General features: G+C 35.2%; 2 protein-coding genes across 2 annotated transcripts; one reads left to right on the plus strand and one right to left on the minus strand.

The window, feature by feature from the left end:
- Nucleotides 1-2530: 2530 nt before the first annotated feature.
- LOC127874496 (inosine triphosphate pyrophosphatase-like) lies at nucleotides 2531-7822 on the plus strand. Its single transcript, XM_052418858.1, has 4 exons — nucleotides 2531-2731; nucleotides 3558-3665; nucleotides 4206-4398; nucleotides 6818-7822. The coding sequence occupies exons 2-4, from the start codon at nucleotides 3561-3563 to the stop codon at nucleotides 7120-7122; spliced, it is 603 nt and encodes a 200-aa protein (XP_052274818.1). The 5' UTR covers nucleotides 2531-2731; nucleotides 3558-3560; the 3' UTR covers nucleotides 7123-7822.
- An 853-nt stretch (nucleotides 7823-8675) lies between these two features.
- LOC127874492 (uncharacterized) lies at nucleotides 8676-20599 on the minus strand. Its single transcript, XM_052418852.1, has 2 exons — nucleotides 18363-20599; nucleotides 8676-10233 (listed from the first exon to the last, which is right to left on the minus strand). The coding sequence occupies exons 1-2, from the start codon at nucleotides 18854-18856 to the stop codon at nucleotides 9750-9752; spliced, it is 978 nt and encodes a 325-aa protein (XP_052274812.1). The 5' UTR covers nucleotides 18857-20599; the 3' UTR covers nucleotides 8676-9749.
- Between the last annotated feature and the right edge of the window lie 1928 nt (nucleotides 20600-22527).

A 22527-nucleotide genomic window follows, 5' to 3' on the forward strand; every position in this document is an offset into this window, starting at 1 on the left:
GATTATTTATTCTTTAAAATGATGTGTTTGTGTGTGTACTTCAACGCATGCTGTTATTTATATGTGTGTTAATGAGCTTCACATGCTTAAGTCAAAAATAAACTATTCCGTTCTGTTCTGTTCTGTTATTATGTGCATACATGCCCAAGTGACCTTTCAGAGGAAAGTATTTGATTAAAAAAAGGCCAAATTTACCCCTGCTGCCCAAATATTCGCAAGAGAAATAATTGTGATCCAAATAGACTAGTGCATGGTGGTCAATCAGACCTAAATGTGCACTGGTAGACAATTTAAGGACAATTCATGTCTGATTGCCCTTAAAAGGACAAGGTTACTCCGCCAAGGGAGTGCTGACAATTCCAAAGACCTTCTTCAGGCTCCTCGATGTTAAAGCAAATTCTCCGCTCTAGATAACTGTAGTCACTGCCTTTAAATACGACAATGGTAACAACATATCCCAATGATACAACTTTCTGCACGACATCCTGTGATGACCAAAGTCGAGAGCGTTGAAGCCATCTCTGCAGGATAATGGGACATTGGCAGCTTACTGCCCACACATGATAGATAATAATTCATGGCGCGTTTGAAAACGGTAGTGATGACCCCGCGCGTTCCAGTAGAACTAAATTTTTAATACTACATTTTGTCCATTCATCAAGCAATAAAGCGCTGCTTAGAAAAGTGTTCCCTTTTCCGTCATTACACAGAGCATTATTAATAAAAGTAAAACATGATAAAGCAGATCTCGCCAGTTGCATCCTACAATGTCCTGGGTATACAAATTTATCCATCCTGTACACTTCTATGCCCTCTGGTATGGTATGTAGATCGACTGCAGCTTCTACACATAGGACAGGGCTTGGCACGAATAGTCAGTATCGCTTCAATGATACCAAGCCAGCCCTCGGCCTTGCTCCCTGCTGTGATTTGAGATGCACCGCCGAGTCGTGCGTTCACCAGGATATCATGTACTACTCAACACGTGTCCGTCTGATTCTCTCTCCGTATTCCAGCAGGGAAATTATATTACAGACTTCCGCGGACACACCTTCGACATGATTCTGAAAAGAAACATGATCTAAAACTGTTCATGTCTTTTAACGTTATGGCATTTGTTAGAGCCATATTCCAGGATTGAATAGTTGGCTTTTAGAGTGATAAAGTGTTTCTCTAGCAGGGGACAAAGAGTAAATCCCACAAACGGCATTGAGAGTTTTTGCATTTTAAATTGTCATTTGTTATTTTATGCAAAACACGTTGATCTACAAATCAATACACGTTCGAAATTACAACTTGCATAGCAGGACTGTCACACAATTATACCATTTATGCCTAGAGGACTCTCCCATCCTTCTAAATTGGATCAATTTATTTCCAAATTTATGGATATCTAGTATATTTATTTCTATATTTAGAATATTTCTTACAGAAATTCCTTAAAGCAAACAGCGCAGACCCAGATGAGACGCCGCATCATGCGGCGTCTCATCTGGGTCTACGCTGTTTGCCAATGCCTTTTTTCTAGACGCTAGGCATAAATGGGTTAAAGTATTTGTGCATTAGAGACGCTTCCTTTTATAACTCCCAATCCATCAGGAATGACAAAATAAATTGTTATGTTCGTGTACACATTTAAGCAAATTGTTCATGATTATATAGTTTAAAGGTCTTTAAGCTTCACTGTTTTGCAGAAATGTGTGCGTTTGATGATTCGTTTAATTAACTCCGAAGACAAAAAAATTAAGCCTTGACAGTAACGACTTTATAGACCTCTGTATCTGGGAACTAGTACAGCATTTGACTTACCCAAAAGCGAGGACTACATATTTCTCTTTCTTGGAAAACTTTCAGTCAATCATTTACCCAAGAGAGATGACTGCACAGTTTTCATTGTTTGGGAAATCAAAATATTTCTAACTTCAACGTGAGTGCCTATTGTACACATGATTTCAGTCCTCGACATACCAGGAGTTACGACTTCACAGACTTATATGTCTTGGTACGCTGTCAGTCTCTGACTTTCCTATGAATGACTACTGTGCAGGAAGCGTTGTCTGTAAATGCTTTCAGTCTCTGACCCACTCGTTAGACGCCACTTTGCAGCCTGCTATGTCTGGGAACGTTTTCAGTCTCTTACTTACCCATGAGTTACGACTGGACAGGAAGCTGTGTCTGGGAATGCTTTCATTCTCTGACTTACTCATTACTGTTCAATGTACGTGAAGCCGTGTCTCGGAATGCTTTCAGTAGTTTACATTTGACTGTCTCCATCGCTCGCTTATGAGTTCAACCATGCATACAGCTTGATACGATTATTCTGTAAGCCATCATTAATGACATTCACATTTGCTAGCAACAGGTGCGAAATTAAATGCGAAGAAATATTGAAGAAATCATGTCATATCCTTGCAATTTTACTAACCCGATTCAGTTATCTATAATCTTATACCATAAATGACAAATTTATCGATGATCAATAATCGTTCTCTTGCCGATAATTACTCTTCGATCTCTCATTCAAAACTCCACGCTACGGATAGACTTTGCGCATACAGACGACGGCGGTTATTATTGATCTGCAATACAAACATTTGAAAGAGTTTCGTCGCGCTTGAGAGGGTACGAAAGTGAACTGTGACAGGCACTGGAAAGGACTTACATACATACATGTTTTAAGTCAGCGTCGAAAACACAAATTGTTGTGATATACAAGTTTGACGACGGAAAGGTAATTTTATTTATAAATATGTTTTGAAATGTATGTAAGAGTGTATTGTGTATTAAAATAAAGTAAGGTTAACAAATAACGTTATAATTTTATACATATAATACCAATAGTACACCCTGTGTGTTGCCGTATTCATTGTTTATTATGTGGAATGAGACTGTTACTTAATTATGCATATACGCGTTGTGTTCATTGTTCGAGGTTTAGGCTAATCAGGGTCGACACTTTCTGCCTAGACTTGAGTTGTGTTAAGAAGAGACTACTCATATGTATACAATTTCTATAAAAGATGAAAGCGTCATCTCTGATTAGCCGGTGTAGACTGTGCCTGCTCATCTGCGGTGACACTTCACGCACATAACTCAAGCTCTTTTTTCCCAGAACAATACGGCCGCTTTAATCACCGCGAATGCAATGAAGTATGTCCATGTTAGTTGCTTAAATACAGTTACAGTGGAAAATGTTGTCACGGATAAGCAGGTGGTGTCTACGCAGGCTAATACGGGACGACACTATACGCACATGCGTTAAGCCCTGTTTTCCCAGAAAGAGACTCAAAAAAGGCTTTAACAATGCCTTTTACTACCACTCAATACTCCGATAACTGTGCAAATATATAGGAATGTTTTTTTTTTCATAATTCAACACACAATTAACAAATCTCATTTTTTACAAGTATTCCTCAAATATTTAAACAACTTGATGTCGTCGTATGTAAGTACGTTAAATAAATGCCCTGAGTAAGCAAACCAAAATGGTTTGTTTATTCACAACTTCGCCGGATTTATATTTGTACCATTAATATGAATCAATTTGTTCATTTCAGAAAATGTATACTACCACGAGAGTAAAGAAACCAATTGTCATTGTGACTGGTAATAAAAACAAACTATCCGAATTTAAGCAAATGCTTGGAGATGACTTTCCATGTGAGGTAAATATTCTATGCTGCTTCTATTTAGTGCAATATTTTCTCCAACTATATACATGTATACATATCACCTTAAGAACATTGAATGAACAAATAGCAGTTTGTCGTAGAATTGGTCATATGCAAAACAAAAACAAAATACTCTGCCCTTCTGTTGTACTTGTCCTAAGTTGAATTATAATGTTAAAAAATGTTTTATATTATGCAATATAAAGGATTGTGTGATTTTGTTTACTCCTAATAATTTGCCGACTCGTTTTTTGAATGACAAGTTGCGATTGTTTAATAACACAATGCATAAACACGGACTATAGATGACAATATACGCTCCGTGGCATAAATAATCATTTTTATATAAGATATCGCAGAATATATACGATTATAAACAAGCATTTTTAACACAGTTGGCAACATGTGGTCTTAAAGCACGTATAGACTTTTTAAATTAAATCTAGGAGCCCTTTACAGACCAGTGGACACAAAGCTTATAGGATAATTGAATGTATGGATTTACATTGATGCTATTATCGATTACCCCGACAGGTTGTCAGTCAGGATGTAGATTTACCTGAATATCAAGGTGAACCCGAGGACATTGCCCGCAGCAAGTGTGAGCTGGCCGCCCAAACCATCAAAGGACCATGTCTCACTGAGGACACCAGTCTGTGTTTCAACGCCCTTGGAGGCATGCCTGGCCCGTACATCAAATGGTTCTTGAAGCCACTTGGACCTGCAGGTGATACTACTTCTTTCTTGTAATATTACTAGGGCCATAACAGCCCGTTTGAGTTCTTAACGACTGTGCACAAACCATGAGGTGCGTAAGGCTAAATGGCAATATACCAATATATATTTTACGGGACCGGGTAAAAGTAGTTTTAAAGTTAGAGTAAACCATTTAAACAGGAATACGTTGTAATAATCATTGCCATTCTTGGATAACGGTGCATATTTCTCGGTCCTAAAAGACAAAAGGAAACTAACGACATATATTTTTAGAAGTAAAAATACACCTGAAAACCCAAAATTATCTTAAAGTTTCTTTACACAAGCCATCCAGTACATAAATTTGCAAATTTCTAAAGGTCTAAGATATTTAGTGTAAGTTTTGACAGTATCATTTTGCAAGTCCTTACATCAGCACAATACGATTCTAGTATATTTGGAAATGCATCAAGGGTATACAAACGTTCAATATCGTAAGATTTGAAAAAACAAACATGCACATAGTTAAGTGTAGAATCTACAAAATCATCATATATTGTACAACACGTCTTTGCACTGATATAATTTTGTTTTTTAAATATTTACCAATTATGAACTCGTTATTTGAAGAACATTTGCCTGTCAGTAAAAGTCGAGATAAATAAATTAATGAACATTTTGTATCGGTTCTCTGGTTATTTGCAAACCGTAATTTAGTTTTCCATTTACCTCAAAACACCTCGTGTTACAATAAATTGCTTAAATATTTAAGAGCGTTTGTATTTATTGGGGAGTTTGCCTAAATTCACCATATCAAAAAGTAAAACAAAAAAAAAACACAATATTAAACAGCTCAATACCAGCATTTGGATAAGTTTGTAAAAACATTTATAAATCTTCTATGTATTGAGCCACTGGAAAGAGAGATAACATCCCCTTGTCTTAAGCCTTTACATGTTTAACACCGGTCTTTAAATGCAGATACATATATTTTGTTTACTGATTTCCAAAACTTTACCACGTATATCAGCATAAAATTATTTGAACAAAAGTTCATTTCGATATGTATTATCAAAACATTTGTATATTAATAAATGCTAAATAAAGCCGTTTATTAATATTTAAATAATATTGATTTAAAAACAATAAGGAAAATATGGCATTCGTGGTGGAAAAATCGAAAACCAAATTGCGCATCTAAAATAAGGTTGTCTTTTTAACAAAACGACTTGATTAACATTCAATATAGTGGAAAATAACTTTAAAAAACAACTTAATTTATACCTCTGTAATAAGCACCAAAACTACCATCACTTTTTCTGAATAGTTGAATAAAAGTTCCATTTTCTACCAGCCAAATTTACCGGGGAAAAACAACAAGAAGCTTATATCGCGTTAAACTATTTACAAATAAGCGATGAGAAAATATCATTTAATACACATTCTATGCCCTTAAGCTGATTACGTTTTGATAGTTTGATTGGTGCCTGAACGTCATTAATCGATGTTGGAAAACCAAATTCGTAATTATAGTTGAAATTTGCATCAAAATTTTGGTTCGCAAACAAATGTACCGTTGTATCCTATTCTAAGTTTAAAAAGAATACATCAGAATCATCCAAAGATAGAGTTGTCGACGTGATGTTTTTCTGCTTGTTACAATATTTGAAAAAGCAATCCATATATTTATTCTTTTACAAGTTTTCGATACACATTTTCTACTAAATAATTTCCTTTTTATTTTATTTTATTTTTAATCTTGTCTTCCTTCTCTGATACTTGCATAGTAGCAAAAACCAAAAAGTGTCTCATTGACTGTGCTTGTAGATACACTTTTTCATATTTTAATGATTTCGTAGTTCTACTTCGTCAGGTCGTCCTTTGATTTTCTACTGACGTAACAACAAATCTTGGTTTGCTGAATACTTGATGGCCAAGCGACTGCTAGAAACTTGGCCCGAGCCTTTTTCCATGAGTTCCGTATCAACAACTTTTTATCGGGAAACACCATGGAGTTCGCTTACTTAAGACTTCTCATATCACAACCTTCCGCCGGGCATGCCTCAAATGCTGACCTTTTTTCGGCTAATACCTTTGCTATCTGTAAACATATCGCTATTTTGTTCATTATGTTATCCTTACGTTTATCGGTACCCATAACACTGCACACAATTCACTTATCTAATACATTACGCAATATGTATTATAGACACGAAAAATATAATGATTTACCTTTACCTAAAAAATATAGCATGAATGTCCAAAAATACATCCCAATAAGACATACACCATATATAATATAGATCATATAGAATTAATACATGTTTACCTGGTTATACCATAACTGTAAAATTGGACCATGCATTCTTAGTTTTCTCGCCATATTCAAACCAAAAACTGGAGGTTTGAAGCATATAAAACTACAATAAATTCCCATCATTCTGTTTCAGGTCTACACAAGATGTTGACAGGATTTGAGGACAAGACTGCAGAAGCTGTATGCATATTTGCCTATTCCTCTGGTGAACCCAATTCAGATATCCAGCTGTTTGTGGGTAGAACCACAGGAACAATAGTTGAACCCAGGGGACCAACAAACTTTGGGTGGGACCCTTGTTTTCAGCCTGACGGCTTCGACCAGACATATGCTGAGATATCGAAGGATCAGAAAAATACCATCTCACACAGGGGCAAGGCAATGCAGGCCTTCAAAGACTTCATAATGAAACAGAGTGGTTCTGGAAACAGAAAATGATAATTCCAGTCTGTTGATTTACTTATTCACGAATTTCTTTACTTTTATATTACTCAAAGGTGTTGATGTAATTTTGCAAGAAGTTGTTCGAAACTTATAATTAACATATATATAAATGTTCATATCATAGGACCTTCTTCTTTTTTTTAAATTAAATATTAAATCAGTTTAATCCAATATGTTGAAAAAATATCCAAAGTAAAATTAATGTGCATGTTTATAAAGCACATGTAGATATAAGTGGATAAAGCACATTTTTCGTAAATTTTGACAATGTATTTAAATGTTTATACATAATACAAACTTTGTATCAAGCGTTGGACATGTTAGCGCGGTAAAATCTTTGTTTCTCTGAAATTATTATGTGCATTTACAATTTCAATCATTTCACGGCCGTTGAAATTTAACGATTGGCAGATTTGTGAAAATAATGCGAAATATGTTGAAAAAAACATATAAAACCTAATCACCCTGTAAAATTATCCACAAGAATGTAAAAATATCCGGACCTGAGTTCCACCTCGGTAGTTGCATTGGCTCATTTATTAATGCATCGCAAAAAAAGAGGTGGCGCTCGTGAATAACGGCCGTGCATTTGAAAACAGAAAGCCGATCCCCGCTTTCCTATTTATACATTCATTGAAAGTAGACTTATGTTTGTTTTCTTATTTGTATAAATTAATTAAAGTATATAAATTGATATTTACTTGGTATTTACTTTTAATGTATTTAATTAGCCTCAAGACAATGTGAGTTGCATTTAACAAATTTTAAGATAGAGAATGACCTTATATTTAAATTGTGTGCTTTAGTCTGATATGTGTTAAACGTGGTCCAGACGAATATGATCTCTTATAAGAGATTGGGGAGCGCGGATCATCACATTCATCAGAGACTTCATAAATAAACGAAATGATTTCGGAGACCGCGATTGATCTATTAAGGTCACATAACCCCAAACCGGAACTCCTGTGTACAGGGTTACATGCAGTCAATTTGATACATAGCACACATTGTTCAGTGAATGCTGCCTAGGATTTGTAAAATAGAATGCAAATGGTTGTTTTTGGTATTAATTTGAAGGTCTATTTGTAAGCAATAAGAAAAAAAAGCCATTTTTGTGCTCTACTTTTTCTGTTGATGGTTCCCGGCTTTGAAAGTAGGTCATACTATTTGAGCCCAAAATGGTCGCCTGCACAGCTGTCAAAACCGGTTTGCCTATTCTAAGGTGAATATTTTCAGTTACAACGTATAGAATTTAAGGACTTCCATTTTTTTCAAAAGATTATGCATTTATCTTTCTAATGATGTATGATGATATAGTGGGTCATTGCTTGATCATGGTAAAAATTGATATCGAACATCAACTATTTTATATATAATATAGAAGGAAATTAATTGCGCATGCGTAACCTTAATACTTAAAGTATCAAATTACTGCTGTTCCGGATAATCCATTAGGCCGAGTAGGCAACTGCATATGGGCCCCGCAACTTTTAGGGCCCCATGAGACCGTGACGAAATTAAATACGTAAATATACATACAACAGTGATTGTTTTCCGAAATTGTTAATCTTATAGTTAATGATGTCATAATGGCATCAAGGTATTATAATGACATTTTATACCTATAAAAGGATATTGTCACAGTTCATGTCTTAGTCTTGGCACTAGTAGGCTAACTTAAACGAGTTAAATCGATTCAACATTGGCGTTCTAGTAGGTACTGGGCCACGATCGTGGGCCCAAAATGTTTAACTGCCTTATGACCTCCAGGGTGCTAAAGCGGTACTGCTGCTGTGCGGAATGTGTTGTACGTATATGCTGTAAAAAAAGTTGTTATCAAATTTCATCTAAACTAAGTGCTAGTTCAATTATTTGCTCATCATTTTCATTCGTTTAAAAATACAGTTGTAAACATTGTTACGTAAACACCCTTATGCCGGCCTTTCAGATTATTTATGAAAGAAAGGCTGTGTCGCCAACAGATTTGGACTTTTATCAACAGTGAAATTAAAATATATATATTGTCACAGTGAGCGCATAAATAATAATAAAATAATCCCCTGGAGTTATCTAGAGTAAGGGACGTTTCCATCCAACATGCCATGCACATTTTGGCATTTCGTTTTATATGTTCAACTATCAGGGAGATATTGTCCTTCCGTCATTAATTGGGCTTAAATTTCGCATTGTAAAAGCTTCAAAGATATAACTGAATTGGGACCTACTGATTTAGACCAACGTTCCAGAACGAGACCCATCTAGAAATGCCCAATATATAAGAACTTGAAAATTCTGAGAAGTTCTATAACACCAAGACAAAACATAGAAATGTAGCTCCATTGTTCAGTGCACTAATTCCCTGTTAAAAATCGTCTCGCAAAGTTTCATCAGATAATGGTCAGTGTTGCGGAGAAATAAACTCAATGAGTCCATCAGGGACGAAATACATACAAAACGGCATCACCGGGCTTCTGATCAACTTATTTTAAAGATCATGAACATGATTTGATTCTAATTGCAATGATCAACTATACTATTAACAATAACTATAAAATAACAACGACATAACGACAACAAAACTTCAGTGCGTACAATATTTAACATTTTCATATGTGTTCCATTTAGTCCACAATACTAGCTCTTTTGAATCTTGATTCAGATTTTGATTTCTGTTTTTTGTTTGGAGATTTCATAGTATTCGGAATTATTTCAGGAAAATGGTTTGATTCCGATGGGTCTGATCCGTGAACTAGCCATGTCATGACGTAATCCTTAGATGACATGTTTCTAGGCAACATGGGTGGCGGTTTCGTCGGGGGAATTTGATGTGGGATTCGCACGTTCGTGGATTTTCTCTCTTCCTTCGTTTGTGGACTAGAAATATTATTTGCTTGATGTGCGAACTGTAAATGCGTGTGTCTACGTGGGGAACGAATGTCTGTGCTAAAGGCCCCATATATTTCGTGTCTTTTGGTGTGTATTGGGCATGGCGCTGCACGGATTTCCGGTAAAACTTGCGCATGCTCCGTGACGGTCGTGTTTGCGCGCGCCACTGTTTCTACGACGGTGTCTCGAAAATTGCCTTCGTCTTCGGCATCCATGCTCCTGGAAAAACAAATATTTTACTGTAACAGTTGTACAGATGATTTTTACTCAGCGATAATATTCGTGACCGCATCTTTGAGCATCCGGTTGAGGTAGGTCGCAAGGCATTTATACATATGTGTCTTGTTCTGTGAAAGCTGGTCATAATGCATGTGCGTAAAGTGTCGTCCCAGATTAGCCTGTGCAGTCCGCACAGGCTAATCAGGGACGATACTTTCCGCTCAAATGGCATTTTCCGTTTAAAGGAAGTCCCTTTTTACCGAAAATCTAGTTTAAGCGGAAAGTGTCGTCCCTGATTAGCCTGTGCGGACTGCACAAGCTAATCTGGGACGACACTTTACGCACATGCATTATGCCCAGTTTTCTCAGAACAAGACACATATGAGCTGAGCCTCGCTCTGTAAAAAGGGGGTTTGATGAATGTGCTTTACACATTGTTAAATTACATTTGCCATTGATTCGTATCCTGTGCGAAACCAAATATAAATAAATGTTAACCACCACTATACGAAACACAAATAATTTACCCTGTTTAATAACCTAAAAAAATACAAGTACTTTTTTAATTCAATTTATCTCTTAATAAACAAAATGTCATGGACAACGGACATTTACCTGTTGAAAATTAAATAGGCATGTCCACTTAAACCAATTCAGTAAATCCTAAAATCGCAGTTGCTAGGAATATTTCCAACATGCTTTTGATGAATTGAGTGTCTGAACTTATGGTAGCCGTTTACAATATAGTTTGAAAACGAATCAATCAGTACCCATGCCGTTTCCATTCAAATGCTTTGCACATAGCGGTAAGAAACAAATCAGTGAGAACAAAACTATAACCATTTATGTAATATCAAGCAAAATAGTACGAAAATCTTCATGACCTGTTGGTACATAAATATGAATAAACATAAGTTCTTAAGCCCTTTTAGGTAACTTTAAGAAGGCGAGTGATTACCAAAATATATCAGGCGCACAGATTCAAAAAGTGAATCTGAGAATATGAAGTTTTCAACCTGTATAGAAACAAAAAAGGTCAACAATCAACGCAATGTTCACCCTAATACTCGATTGGTTAAATTGTGCTAAGGTTAGAAAGAAAAAGGTGTGATACGCTGCCATAACAATATGGTCAATAAAATTATGCACAATGACTGGCTTTAATGTAAGCTAAACAAGGACTTAATAACAAGAAATAGAGACCAACAATCAACAACAAGCGCTCATATAGCTTACGGTTTATGCCAGTTATTAAATCCTTTGATGATAAATCCAGGGCGTCGCTTTTTTATTGTAATAATCGGAAGTTTCAAAGTACGCTTTGATCTTTTATGTTGCACCGCTGATTGAATCGCGTAAAAGAGCTCACTCGCAAGATCGTCCGATGCATCTTCAACATCATTGTCGTTAACATTTATTGTGTTACTATCCATTTAAAACGAATATTGTGCGTTAAAATTGTACATGCATCTTCACCAGAATATGCCACTATGTAATTCTCCTTGATGTTACTATGGAAAGCACTTCAAAAATATTAAGTGTATTATTTGGTTGTTTTCTTATGATATCAATGGTTAAATATGCCTACGTCAAAGAAAATTGCAATTTAGATATTCTAATTGTCCATAATACCACTTGTTATTGTAAATCATATACGTATAGTTTGGTCTTCTTAAAGCCCGCTGCGTAATGCGTTTGCTGGGGCGTAGCGTTTGTTTGAAAACTGTTTACATCACTTACACTAATATTTAGACATTCTCAAAGCTCACAAACAAAGAGAAGTCGAGTGCCCATCATATTTATTTAATTGCAAAATATCTTATTTTGAACAGATTTGTAGTCAAGCTTTGATGTAGCATTTTATCGTTGTTTTAAATCTTCAAAATTTTAAGATATGCTGGTTTATTATTATTATACTTCAAATGTATTTAAATTGTTATTAAATTCAAGTAATCAAAATTGTAAAGAAATTTACTACGGATCAAACAAAGGAATAAATAACCTTTGTTTAATATTGTGCGATATGCCATTTATAAATTCATCAACCGCATCATGTGACACACGTCTCGAGTCAACTCAAGTCTCACTGAAATATTCGTACGCACCAGATGGCATCATGAACATTTTTCAAACCCCTTAACATTATTGATTTACATGCAAGAGAACGAGCAAATGTTTTGTTTTCGTTTTTACTCATATAACAATGTATTTCATTCCATCAACTAAACAGATAACTATATTTATCTATTAAATACTCGATATGAATTGCACTTCAAAAATTGGACTTTCAGTTTAATTGCTCAATCAATTGAGATCGACATGTTAGGTAAATATGCGATATAATACTTAAGTATAAATGTAATGCTCCCTTATCGATTATCAGTGCCATCATAAATGTAATGATATGTGTCTTGTTCTGAGAAAATTGGGCTTAATGCATGTGCGTAAAGTGTCGTCCCAGATTAGCCTGTGCACAGGCTAATCAGGGACGACACTTTCCGCTTAAACTAGATTTTTGGTAAAAAGGGACTTCCTTTAAACGGAAAATACCATTTAAGCGGAAAGTGTCGTCCCAGATTAGCCTGTGCGGACTGCACAGGCTAATCTGGGACGACACTTTACGCACATGCATTAAGCCCAATTTTCTCAAAACAAGACACATATAGATTTCTATTACCGATGCTATTAACGCTTGTTGGCTATGTGTGCTTTTGTTTACTCACATGAATATTCACAACATAAGAGTGTACCCACATTGAAACACATTACTGCAACTATACTCGTGTTAAGATGTATAAGAAGTGTTTGCAGCCATGTTGGTCTGGTGAATATGAAACCATTGAATAATGTAACTCAACATTTGTAATTTATAATAATTGGTATATGTTTGTTTTTTAAACTTAAATCGCAAATGTATTAAGTATGTACATAATTGTATCTATGTTATTTTTAATTCTATACTCTGCGCTTTGGGTGAGGTACAACATGCATTTCAACCTCAAATGCTGTATATTGACCTTTTAAAGTCGTTGATCCCAGGGTTAAGCAGTGTAATGGTTAGTGCCGTGTTGTATCCCAGCTTTAAGCAGTGTAATGGTTAGTGCCGTGTTGTATCCCAGCTTTAAGCAGTGTAATGGTTAGTTCCGTGCTGTATCCCAGCTTTAAGCAGTGTAATGGTTAGTGCCGTGTTGTATCCCAGCTTTTAGCAGTGCAATGGTTAGTGCCGTGTTGTATATATTTCCCTGTTTTATATAGGATATTGGGCATTTCCCTTAATTAAAATGATGTTTACAATGATATATACTATGATATGTTCATTATTCCTATAGTTTTACCTGAAATGACCGTTGTAAAATACGCTGTAGATCAAAAACAGTGATGCTGGTATATAAGACGATAGGATATGCTGGTATATAAGACGATAGGATATGCTGGTATATAAGACGATAGGATATGCTGGTATATAAGGCGATAGGATATGCTGGTATATAAGACGATAGGATATGCTGGTATATAAGACGATAGGATATGCTGGTATATAAGACTATAGGATATGCTGGTATATAAGACGATAGGATATGCTGGTATATAAGGCGATATGATATGCTGGTATATAAGACGATAGGATATGCTGGTATATAAGACGATAGGATATGCTGGTATATAAGGCGATAGGATATGCTGGTATATAAGACGATAGGATATGCTGGTATATAAGGCGATAGGATATGCTGGTATATAAGACGATAGGATATGCTGGTATATACGACGATAGGATATGCTGGTATATAAGGCGATAGGATATGCTGGTATATAAGACGATATGATATGCTGGTATATAAGGCGATAGGATATGCTGGTATATAAGGCGATAGGATATGCTGGTATATAAGACGATATGATATGCTGGTATATACGGCGATAGGATATGCTGGTATATAAGACGATAGGATACGCTGGTATATAAGGCGATAGGATATGCTGGTATATAAGACGATAGGATATGCTAGCATATAAGGCGATAGGATATGCTGGTATATAAGGCGATAGGGTATGCTGGTATATAAGACGATAGGATATGCTGGTATATAAGGCGATATGATATGCTGGTATATAAGACGATAGGATATGCTGGTATATAAGACGATAGGATATGCTGGTATATAAGGCGATAAGATATGCAGGTATATAAGACGATAGGATATGCTGGTATATAAGACGATAGGATATGCTGGTATATAAGACGATAGGATATGCTGGTATATAAGGCGATAGGATATGCTGGTATATAAGACGATAGGATATGCTGGTATATAAGGCGATAGGATATGATGGTATATAAGACGATAGGATATGCTGGTATATAAGACGATAGGATATGCTGGTATATATGGCGATAGGATATGCTGGTATATAAGACGATAGGATATGCTGGTATATAAGGCGATAGGATATGCTGGTATATAAGACGATAGGATATGCTGGTATATAAGGCGATAGGATATGCTGGTATATAAGACGATAGGATATGCTGGTATATAAGGCGATAGGATATGCTGGTATATAAGACGATAGGATATGCTGGTATATAAGGCGATAGGATATGCTGGTATATAAGACGATAGGATATGCTGGTATATAAGACGATAGGATATGCTGGTATATAAGGCGATAGGATATGCTGGTATATAAGACGATAGGATATGCTGGTATATAAGACGATAGGATATGCTGGTATATAAGGCGATAGGATATGCTGGCATATAAGACGATAGGATATGCTGGTATATAAGACGATAGGATATGCTGGTATATAAGACGATAGGATATGCTGGAATATAAGGGGATAGGATATGCTGGTATATAAGGCGATAGGATATGCTGGTATATAAGACGATAGGATATGCTGGTATATAAGACGATAGGATATGCTGGTATATAAGACGATAGGATATGCTGGTATATAAGACGATAGGATATGCTGGTATATAAGACGATAGGATATGCTGGTATATAAGGCGATAGGATATGCTGGTATATAAGGCGATAGGATATGCTGGTATATAAGACGATAGGATATGCTGGTATATAAGGCGATAGGATATGCTGGTATATAAGACGATAGGATATGCTGGTATATAAGACGATAGGATATGCTGGTATATAAGACGATAGAATATGCTGGTATATAAGACGATAGGATATGCTGGTAAAGTAGACGATAGGATATGCTGGTATATAAGACGATAGGATATGCTGGTATATAAGGCGATAGGATATGCTGGTATATAAGGCGATAGGATATGCTGGTATATAAGGCGATAGGATATGCTGGTATATAAGACGATAGGATATGCTGGTATATAAGGCGATATGATATGCTGGTATATACGACGATAGGATATGCTGCTATATAAGACGATAGGATATGCTGGTATATAAGACGATAGGATATGCTGGTATATAAGACGATAGGATATGCTGGTATATAAGACGATAGGATATGCTGGTATATAAGACGATAGGATATGCTGGTATATAAGGCGATAGGATATGCTGGTATATAAGACGATAGGATATGCTGGTATATAAGACGATAGGATATGCTGGTATATAAGACGATAGGATATTCTGGTATATAAGACGATAGGATATGCTGGTGTATAAGACGATAGGATATGCTGGTATATAAGACGATAGGATATGCTGGTATATAAGGCGATAGGATATGCTGGTATATAAGACGATAGGATATGCTGGTATATAAGACGATAGGATATGCTGGTATATAAGACGATAGGATATTCTGGTATATAAGACGATAGGATATGCTGGTGTATAAGACGATAGGATATGCTGGTATATAAGACGATACGATATGCTGGTATATAAGACGATAGGATATGCTTGTATATAAGACGATAGGATATGCTGGTATATAAGACGATAGGATATGCTTGTATATAAGACGATAGGATATGCTGGTATATAAGACGATAGGATATGCTGGAATATAAGACGATAGGATATGCTGGTATATAAGACGATAGGATATGCTGGTATATAAGACGATAGGATAGAGACGATGAGGATTATTCTGTATTGTAAAAGTAGTAATGAAATATTTCACAGAACTACGACAGTGTTTACAAAACCGTAAGTATCTTGACGCATCAGGGCCATTTTACTGAAATGCCACTGTATGTACTTAATTTAATCCGAAGCTATAACACTCTTGTGCATTCTTATAAAGTTACATTTCTGTGTACTGGTATCCAAAAATCACTTTACGCAAAGTAGTTACATTATTAAGACGAATATACCGCCTGTATCTATGTATGGTTAGTTATGTGACTCCATGTCTTTCTATTTCAGTTTCGCTACGTCTCTGGATCACAAACAGACAACGTCGGGTATATTAATTCCAAATCACAATAATGACAGCTTTTATGGGAAAAGTATACGTATACTTAACCACGCTCTCTGAATAGGAATGATAGGTTTTCATACTAATCGCATTTATCGCGGACATTGTTGATGGGCGAATTAATACGGGTTGAATGATAGGGGCAAGTTAACTGACATGGTATGAATAGAAGTAAATTAATTGAGGCTGCAATTTATTCAGTTGACGTAAATTGGTATGCTTGCTTACAAATTATAATTGTTTTGCAGGTAATTGGGTAAATAGCAAACACTTTGTAGAGCTTGTTAATAAAATTCATTTGGAGTTATTGAATGAGGTATAATTTAACTTGAGGAAATTAGGCTCCAACAGCTAATAAGAGTAAAATTATTCTTTGTTATTTCTTTAAGACACCCCCACCCCCCCCCCCCCCACACACACACATCTCCAAAAACTTGTTTGGATGTAGGAAAATATAGTAATTATGAAACTAAATAAACATTTTCCAGATAACACTTTCTGTTTCCGTAAGCCAGCATTATACGATCAATGGAAATTCGTCAAAAGAAACACTTTTTAAATGAATAAAGCTGAGATCACTGTTTTAGAACGGTCCGGGCAAAGCACGTGGGCATAAATGGAGCTGACTGATAGAATGTATTGTCATGCATACGTTACTCCATATTCACAGATAAGGAGGGGAGTGTAAATTACACTGGTTTACAAATAAATTTGTAAATTTGCAAAAGATGAACTATGTCACGGCGGTTCACCTGGTATTAACACTGTGCATCGGCACTGTAGTAAAGCGACGGACCATCCGAAACATTACCGGGGTTAATAAGCTGAAAACACATACATCTCGATAAAGCCGACATGTTTTAAGCCTTTCTCTGGATAAACTGTTTAAAGATAGTATCTTCTGAACGAAAAAAATCGCGTTCATGCGAAAAGTGTTTCCATGCTAAGCATGTGCGGACTGAACAGGCTATTATGGGACGATACTTTACACACATGCATTAAGCCCTGTTTTCCCAAACTGCGGCTCGAATACATGTTGAAAGCATTTAAATGTCAATCGTGATATTGAAACCAAATAAGATTTTTTTCATTTAATCAATATAATGATTATAATATTCTTAATAACGTATTACTTTAAAACATCTTAGCATGGACCAAATAATACACGTTTTTCATATTTTGTATATGAAGAAATAAGAATCATCACTATTTTGCTTGCGAAAGTTTTTTTTGTTTTTCAACCAGTAAAATTAAATTAAGATAACTTGATACATATGTCATTGCACTTTATATTTTTATAGAATAATAACATTTACTATAAAATACATCGCCAGTTTTTGCTGAATCTCTGCTAATTTATTTAAAATTTCAAAAATGTTAAAAGCGCACTTTTTTCTGTTAACTTGTATATTTTTTAACAATATAAGTTAAAGAACTGCATATGTTTGCGTTGCATGAAAGGTCGATTAATATCTGTTTTATTAATCGCAAAACATTCGAGGTACGCCAGAATTTATATGTTTATATCCTATGTTTGGTAGAAACATGTATATATTTACATATTTTACAAAAAATACATATGGCTTTCACAATTTCCCAGTCAATTAAAGTATTGTTCCTTAAACTATCATAAGTAATACTATAAGGAAATATGTTGTATGCCATAAATTTTAAAATAGTAAACATAAAATGCATATTACACCTGTGTACTTGGGATGCGAGTTCGACATGTTTGGAGCGCCATCTGTGAGATCCGCTGTAAACGTCACCTCCTAATACGTTAACGTTGTCGTCCACATCGTTTAACGTCACGCTCCTGCTAAAACATTGTGTGATATCGTCAACGAACACGCGAACTGGGCGATGTGCTATTGCGTCTTTTAAATCGAGGCTTGAGTAACATTTTCCATGCATGCCTCGACGTCTATCCCCAGTCACGAAAGGAAACTGTGATTTCGACATGGTTTTCTTTCTCTCTTTGTACTTGACATTATTAAGTTTTAAAGTAACTTTACTAGACTTAGCAACTCGCTGCTTAAATGCGTCTAGCATGTCATCAGTGATCATTATGTAATGATTCAAGTTATGTGTATCCTTCAGCTTCGGTGCTGCTCTGGAATCTCCGGTTCTAGCCGAAAGTGGTCTCCGGAACATCGGAACTCTCGGTAGATGAACGTGAAGATAGGATTTACTCATGGCGAAGTCCCGAATTCAGAAACTTGTCAAAAGTGATGTTTTTTTAATGTATAGGTTTGATATATGTTATTGTCATCATATCATGCGCTTTTTTAAAACATGCCAACGATATGGACTTTTTATATCCAGAAGTCCATTCTTCATGTATGGCCTCCTTATAGAAAACAGGTTGACACTAACACTGACATAGGGATCTACTAAGATTTCTTAGCACAAAACAATTACAGTAAATCCTCATTAACAGCATGTTCTATTTCTCAATTAATCATACAGGTGCCATTTAACAAAATGTTTAGGTCAGGACTATTATTATAATCCTTTCGTAGATTAAGTCCCTGTCAAGAAACACGTGTTGATATAGCTTGTAATTGACCCAGGTGCTAATAACATATGAACCTTTTTTAGTAATGTTTACTCAGCAATCTTCATAATCACGTTCGTAAATCGGGTGAATAAGTCCGGAAAAAAGTGTTTGTATCGCGCTTATTTAAACACGTTCCATTGAGCAATTTAAGTTCAACACGGCGGCATACATTTATTTTAAATTTATATGAATGCTTATTACCAATAGCGATGTTGATTAAAGCATCCTTTTGAACACAGCCGGTAAACGAGCGTATTTGTTAAACAAAGTAACCATTCACATACCATCCATCAACGCAATAAGCCACCATCCCATTCTGGAATTCTGTAAACGTAGTGTAAATTGCTGATAACTGCCACCAAAATTATGGCTCGCTTACGATTATTTTGATTCACATAATTTCATGTTCCAAGTCAACAAGCCCACTCAACAGTGTATCATGCGTCTATGTTTTACAATGATTTCTACTATTTGCATAAGCGCTCAATGTAAACAGCGCAATCGTTACCAACCGTTTGGTCATTGATTATACTTGGCCCTACCTATTACATTATCATGCGGAAAACAACGATTTCAAATGACCACAAAGATAATATCTATAAAGCATTCATTAATTCAACTGCGCCGTAACTCAACAGGAACCTTTCTCGTTTTTCAGATTTTAACATATTCCATTGGTTCAATAATGCGCCGAGTCGATATTTTCTCAATTTTCACCGACACTCCAATTATCTTGGCCGGATGCCGGAAATGGATGTTTTTATATTTCTTAGATAATCGCTCCTCCGAATGCGAAGTGACATTTATTCGCTCACAAACACAGGCCAATATTGAACAACGTGCTATAAATGTCTCATATTTCAACTTGAATGTTTTCAAACTTCAAGTGTTTCAATACATGGTCCGAAAAAGTAAACCACTTCGAAATGTCAATCCGTTGAAAAGAAAGTAATTCTGTTCAGATGTTATCTTGATTTTGAATCGTATTTAATAAATATATCATTCACATAATAATCTTTGTTTCGCTTAAACGCTTAACAACCAAAGGTACAAATAGACGGGTAAGTGTGCTTTAAGAAGTCCACAAAACACTTCTTTTAATTAAGTTAGAATTTCTCATTTGATAATACATAACAATCAACATCCAAATTCTATTAAACACACGAGCATTTAGACTAATAACTTTTTTCTTAATTGCTTGTTTGCATATTAATGATTTTTAAGTGCTTGAAAATGCTTACTGTCGCCAGCTATTAGCATTCAGACCACTAATTTCTTTTCGCGTTTACAAATGACATTTATTTATGTCACCATATTCATTCAGGCCCATAACGGCTGATAATATCTTATTCATTTTATTCCACCTACTTCAAAGTTTGTGTTCAAGGACCAAAGCGACATAACACATGACATAAACGTTGATTTGAATAAGACATTTAAAAAAAAAACAAGACTTAAAAAGTTCTTTAAGCTCTCAAACAATACTTCTGAAGTCAGCGAAATGATCATCGTGCCATCGATATTTCACATAAATGTGTACTATAATAGCATACGTCCAAGATTTGCCTATCTAAATCAATGTATGCATCATTAATTCGTGTAATATTTCTATTGCATATTGATGTGTCATTAGCACATTTTAAATCCGTCTTTTCATATGATTTCTGAAGCAGCATATTAATCTCTCATTAATAACTCGTATAAAAGTGCACTTTACATTTTAATTAACGCAAGTCCATTACATCAAGGTACTTCTTCTAGTTTAATATGCATGTCTATAAACACGATTCATGCATTCGCCACATTGTTAATAAGAAGACCGCCCAATAAAAACTTTCATTACACGAATACTTCTGTCTAAGATAATAGCCCTGCAATATAATAAGCATCCACAAACCATAATGCATCTTAAGAAATAATTGAGTCTTATTTATATATATAAATCATCGATCATGATGAATTCCAAAAGAGACACTTCATTTTAAGCTTTAAACTCGATTTGACACATGCTGTGTCTAACTTAAATCAACAATGTAACTTCTGTCTGTACTACGTTTAAAACCACTGACCGTTGATTAGCACGCACAACAAACAAATCCGAATGGAAAAATCATTCCAAATATTTACTTAACTGTCAGTAAAAATATCGATAGTTTTACCTATTAATAAATCGAAAGGCAATTAAATACTGAACTGCTATATTTGTACTTAATAACCTATGATAATCTCATTAACAAAACAACATGCACAGTGTTTAGCAGGTGTTTATTTCGTCAACGTAAACCAATCTTAGGTTAAATTCAAAATATTTCAAATATTAATGCAACTATTGTTTATAATAACTAATTTGTATGAAATGATTTTGATAATTAGCATAATTTGCAATAATGGGCACAGCAAGAGAATCGAGTTCCTAATTGTTGACACATTATACTATTGATCAAGTGTTTTACTTGTAGCTTAAAAGCTATCAAATTACCAAGTGTTAAATTGCATATTTATGCATAGGTGCGTCTGTTTTCATAGCCAATTTTTCCAGGTCTGAAAGTTAACTTACTAAATTCATATGAAAGAGACTTTTGGGCAGACTTGTGCATTATGATGATGCATGTGTTCGACTGTTTCAACATGGCAGATTTAATGACGAAACAAACAAGATATCGAAACAGAAAAAGCCAACGTTGGACCCAACCTGGAATCGAGCGCAAACCACATAACATTTATTCATCATTTAGCGTTTACAATGTTTGACAGTTGTTCAAGTAAAATAGTTTCTGTATTGCTAGCAGAGGACCATGTTTTGTGCTATTTTTGCGTAAGATATCTTCTTTGATACATTTAAACAATCATCTGAATATAGGAGCATTCCTTTGTAACGCATTTACAATTTTTGTCTTACCGGGTATTACAATCTGAAAAACTTAGGACCATGTGTCGAAACTGAGTAAACGTTTGTGTAAAGCCAATAATTTCATACATAAATATGTACTTTTTATCTTGAATCTTTGTTCATATGTGTTTTATTCAAGTGACTAATCGGGTGTTTTCAACAGTTTCAATGGAAACAAAAACACTCAAATGAAACACTCATACCATAGGTAAGCATTGCATATACTGATTCTTTTATAACTTTACCCAGACTTTTGTACATAGTGTTGTTCTGGTGGATAAAGAGGTGGAGTATGATTAACTAGGCGATGCATCTGAAAATGAATGCTATGTATCCATTAGACCTTTTCGTTACAGCGCATATAAATAAATGAATGTAATATAAATATTATCGATACGATCGTTTCAAATATTAGAC

This window comes from Dreissena polymorpha, chromosome 3, assembly GCF_020536995.1.
Source record: "Dreissena polymorpha isolate Duluth1 chromosome 3, UMN_Dpol_1.0, whole genome shotgun sequence".
In the NCBI taxonomy this organism is placed as follows: Eukaryota; Metazoa; Mollusca; class Bivalvia; order Myida; family Dreissenidae; genus Dreissena; species Dreissena polymorpha.

Coding starts and splice junctions, on each gene's coding strand:
- LOC127874496 (XM_052418858.1), top strand. CDS start 3,561: ATGTATACTACCACGAGAGTAAAGAAACCAATTGTCATTGTGACTGGT. Junction 3,666..4,205: donor GAGATGACTTTCCATGTGAG/GTAAATATTCTA, acceptor TTACCCCGACAG/GTTGTCAGTCAGGATGTAGA. Junction 4,399..6,817: donor GAAGCCACTTGGACCTGCAG/GTGATACTACTT, acceptor ATTCTGTTTCAG/GTCTACACAAGATGTTGACA.
- LOC127874492 (XM_052418852.1), bottom strand. CDS start 18,856: ATGAGTAAATCCTATCTTCACGTTCATCTACCGAGAGTTCCGATGTTC. Junction 10,234..18,362: donor CTCGCATCCCAAGTACACAG/GTGTAATATGCA, acceptor TTGTTTTTCCAG/GAGCATGGATGCCGAAGACG.